Genomic DNA, 4,803 nt, shown 5'->3' with positions numbered 1-4,803 from the left:
TATGTTTATCTTTTACAAACTGCGAGTTTTAGGACATAAAACCCCACACTTACCGCTTTTTAGAAGGTCTGTTGAGTAGCTCAGACATCCCGAGGTATGCGTTCATATTCTTTTCTTATGAAAGATCAACGCATTCAACCCACTCTTTTCGATCATACTTCTATCATGGTTATCATTTTGTAGTTACGGTAGCGCATACGACTAACTTTTCTTCGTTAAGAACAACGCATGTGGTTGCTTCCTGCGATAATTACAAAATAGACATTTTAGTGCAAGATAACATATGATATGAGGTTAACGGGGATTTTTCGTGCAGATCAATGCAAGTTCATTATTTCACATGAATTCTTAGCAATATCAATGCATGTTCTGCTCGTTGTCCCTCATTATTCTAAGTAAAAGGCTGTAATAACTTATATTTCTACAAGCTATCACTCTTCTTGTCAAAGAAAGGCTATATTCAGAAAATATTATCCAAGTTTGGTATGTCATCAACTAAGCCTACAGATACTCCAAATGTTGCAAATGCTCGTTTGTCATCTATGCTTTCACCACAATCTGAAGCTGGGAAGAAGTACATGTTTCGAGTTACTTATGCTAGTGCAGTGGGAAGTTTAATGTATCCTATGGACTGTACTAGGTCTAATCTAGCTCATGTTGTTAGTGTTGTCAACAAGTTCATGGGTCAACCTGGGAGCAAGCTAGTAAAAGTATTTTTCGTTACCTTAGAGGTATGTCTGATGTCAGTCTCGTTTATGGGAATGACACAAAGTATTTGGTGACCGATTATTCTGATTCTAACTATGTTGGAGATGTTGACAGTAAGAGGTCTATGACTGGCTATGTGTTCACTATGGGTGGTTCTGTTGTTAGTTGGAAGTCAATCTTACAACCTACAGTTACTTTGTCTATTATTGAAGTAGAGTACATGGTCTTAATAGAAGCTACTAAAGAGGAAATATGGTTGAGGGGGTTAGTTGGTGATCTTGGTTTGCATCATGACCAAGCTATTGTATGTTGTGATAGTTTGAGTGCAATATGCCTAGTCAAGGATCAAGTTCATCATGAGAGAATTAAACACATCGATGTAAGATACAAATTAATAGAGTAAACTAACATGCAACAGAAAAAATCTGAATCAATATTTAAATATTTTGAACTCTTCAATTTTGTTCAATTTCGATAAAATTAAACGTTTCAATTGTATCTAATACAAGTAATAGAAACCCTAATCAAATTTGAACATTTCAAATTCTAAACCCTAATTTTGAATCGCATCAAATTTACTCAATTTACTAATCCAAATTATGAGCTAGTAGAGGGACCTTATGAACCTACAGATCATGAGCTCCAACGATTTGTAATTAATTGGTTAAACTCTTTAAACTAAATTAATCACTATTCGTTAACTACCAAGACATACCACTATAGCTCGATAGTTGCACTCTCTTCACTATAGATATATTTCTGTCCATGTTAACCATAATCAATAAGTTGATCCTTCACAGGTCGTTCATATTTATAGCTAGGTCAAAATTACCATTTTACCCAGTAAATACATCTTGCTTCTTAAGCTCCAACTTATAAATCATAACTCTCTCAATCATGAGAGGGCAGAGCCCTATTGTTCAAGACTAGGCATCAATGCTTAAGAGAACAACTTATCTGCTAACTCTAAGTTGGGTAGGAGTGAATTCCATCTTGCAAAGCTATGTCCCCAGCTATCTATCCGATCTTATCCCCAAATGGGAGGCTTATTGTGCAGTGCTGTTGGACTATTCTCACCTATGCAGATCAAAGAATAATTTCGAACAAATATGTAACAACCCGACCTTTTTTTGTACTCTGATAAGGTTCGTTACTCATAATTACACATTTACATCAAAATATTTTTACCATTGAGGAGAATAAATTTCATTAGTTTTCCAAAAGAAATAAAAAATAAGTAAAACTTTTGTTCGGGGCCTCTAAAATAATGAAGAAAAAAATAACTTAAACAGATAAATTTTGACCAACATCAAGTTTCAAATCAAAACTTTTAAATAGCTTGAAAACGTAAATTGAGCGGAAGCGATTTACATGTCCCATATGACACGATCACAGGTCCCTCTCATCACCTGCCGGTCTATTCCTATCCTTACCTGAAAAACACAAATTAAGAAATGTAGAGTATAAAATACTCAGTAAGTGATCCCATTACCGGGATCAGGCTATGCATCCACGAGCAAAGAATGATGGCCTGTGGCTCAAACAACTACATCGATTTTAGATGATGAAAAAAAACCAAAGGATGTACAGTCTTGCCTTGACTCGCATGTCTAGTGGCCTGATGACACAACGTCAAACATGAAAAAATAACATGAACGTGAACCTGTTGAGTCACGCATGTCTAATGGCCCGTAAGCACACCGTCAAACATGGAACATAACATGAACGTGAACCTGTCGACTTACGCATGTCTAGCGGCTTTAGGCACACCGTCAAACATGAAAAATAACATGAACGTGAACCTATCGACTCACACATGTCTAGCGGCCCGTAGGTACACCGTCAAACATGAAAAATAACATGAACGTTAATCTGTCGAGTCACGTATGTTTAACGACCCGTAGGCACACCGTCAAACAAGAAAAATAATATGAACGTGAACCTGTCGACTCACGCATGTCTAGCGGCCCATAGGCACACCGTCAAATATTAAACTAGACCCGTCGATCCTCTAAAATAAAATATACGTCAAGGCGAGATGGGAAACTGTCCTATTGGTCTATTCATGCATCACATACATAATTTTAGTACTAATTAGATATTCGAACATGCTTATAATACTCATAATTTTCATGCAACAAGTATATCATAACGACAATATCATGCTTTTAGAGTCCATTAATTAACTTTATAGATCTAATCTAGGTCGCTTGGCACAAAGGCATCGGTAATAGTACCATTTATCTCAACTTGGTCACGAAAGTCCACGCAAATAATTCCTTAAAACCTTTGGAAAACTTGAATCAACCCAAAGTTGTGGCTTGGTCCAAGACAAATTCCAAAACTTTATTTAATTAGTCAATCGATCTTTACCAATTTTCTGCAAAACGAAAAAAATGGTCTCTAGCTTGATGGTCAATGCCTCAAAACTTCCAAATCTTGAATCTAAGTTTCACACAAAAGAGAGGTTACTAATTTAACCCAAAATCAAATGGGTTAATTTTCACCTCCCAAATTATAAGGAAAATAAGTCTTACCCAAGGTTTTTCTCAAGATTTCGGCAAAGATCGGGCAGTGACGGCTGATGGCGCGTCGGCTCATGGCTACCATAGATAGGTAGCGGGTGTTGTTGTCGGACAGTATAAATTGTTTAGGCTAGCAGCTGGTAGTGAGGGTCTTGCATGAGGAGAGTTTGCGAGAGTGAGAGAGAAGAGGAATTTTTAATTTTACAGATTTTATATAGCAACGATTACGAACAACCTAGAGCTTCAAATAATGATCCAACCGTTCCAAATGAAACTCTATACGTCTCGAACAAACTTCAAAATTTGAGCACAATCCAACGGTTCAAACTCCAAAAATTGACAATTTTGTGGAAGGTGTTGCTGAAAAACTGAATTGCTTTCTCCCTAGTTTTTTGCCTCTTTTCACTCTCATTTAATTTCGAAAAAATCTCAATTCTTTTATTTTTTTGAATTTTTAAAAGACAAATAAAATATTTTATCACAATATCTCCAAAATCTCTAAAAATTCTATTAAATTAATAATCAATTAATTTTTCGAATTATCTTAATTTAGGCTTTAAAAACCAAAATTAAATGGCATAAGTCCATCAATTTGATACAAATTAAATCTTTCCAAATATTTAAATCAATTCAAAGCCACATAAAATTAATTATCTCCTTAGTTTAATTTTTTTTTAAGTTGGCCCTAAAATCCAAAATCAATGGGAAGCAAAATTCAATATTTTCAAGATAATTAGTTCGAATATCTAATCAATTAAATTCAATTTAACCAATAAAAGTTTTTCAATTATTTCAATTTAATTCCAATTTCTCAAATGAAAGGGAAATTTAAACTCAATAATTTTAGATAATTAACTTAAATTTTCCAAAAAATTCGGGATATTACATTCTTCCCTCCTTAAGTGACTTTCGTCCTCTCAAGTTCAAGTCCTAAGGCTCGTGATACTTAGTTCTTGTCTCATCCTCATGTGTTCTAATTGTTTCTTCAGACTGATAATAATGCCAAAGAACTTTTAATTAGCGCTAACTCCACGTTTCAGAAAGTCTTCACCTCCTACCATGAATTGTATAACTTATCTGAGACAATATCATATTATTCTTTAATCTTAAAACAAACACATATCACCATTTAGACCATCCTATGCACGAGTCTAAAATCTCACTTAAATGAGGCTCTTGAAGTCCCCATATACTGTAGAGCATCATTCCAAAATACATCACCATAACCTTATAATAGCTATAACCATTACTTGATGCCAGTTTCTAAGATAAAGACCTTCATGATTGCATACATCTATATTGAGAATGCTCACACTCCATAGAGTGGGTCACCTCAGTGTCCATGCAATAAAAAACATATCTCTCATGGCATCTCAAGTCCAAGATTCAGAATTCAGATTTGGCACCTAATTGCCCTGACAATCCCTTGCAACCTAGATATGCTATCATATTCAATCCGTAATAGTTGATACAAAATTGTGTGAATCATCTTTCTTTCCTAATAAACAAAGTCGGTGTGCTCCAAGGCAAAACATTAAGGAACATAAGAAATACTTTGCTAAATGGTTCT

The 4,803-nt window shown here is 34.9% G+C and overlaps 1 protein-coding gene across 1 annotated transcript; it reads left to right on the top strand.

Moving 5' to 3' along the window:
• The first annotated feature begins 485 nt into the window (after positions 1 to 485).
• On the top strand, positions 486 to 4,555 carry LOC120084934 (secreted RxLR effector protein 161-like). Its single transcript, XM_039040744.1, has 3 exons — positions 486 to 731; positions 773 to 989; positions 4,494 to 4,555. Exons 1-3 carry the CDS (start codon positions 486 to 488, stop codon positions 4,553 to 4,555), a joined length of 525 nt encoding a protein of 174 aa, XP_038896672.1.
• The last annotated feature ends 248 nt before the right edge of the window (positions 4,556 to 4,803 follow it).

This window comes from Benincasa hispida, chromosome 9, assembly GCF_009727055.1.
Source record: "Benincasa hispida cultivar B227 chromosome 9, ASM972705v1, whole genome shotgun sequence".
Classification (NCBI taxonomy): domain Eukaryota; kingdom Viridiplantae; phylum Streptophyta; class Magnoliopsida; order Cucurbitales; family Cucurbitaceae; genus Benincasa; species Benincasa hispida.
The sequence above is the reverse complement of the archived record's forward strand: the minus strand, read 5'-3'. Positions and strand labels throughout refer to the sequence as shown.

Excerpts from the sequence above, each read along its gene's own strand:
- LOC120084934 (XM_039040744.1), top strand. The coding sequence starts at position 486 with ATGTCATCAACTAAGCCTACAGATACTCCAAATGTTGCAAATGCTCGT. Across the intron at positions 732-772 it reads TATTTTTCGTTACCTTAGAG|TATTTGGTGACCGATTATTC; the intron begins GTATGTCTGATG and ends AATGACACAAAG. Across the intron at positions 990-4,493 it reads GGGGTTAGTTGGTGATCTTG|TTTCTAAGATAAAGACCTTC; the intron begins GTTTGCATCATG and ends ACTTGATGCCAG.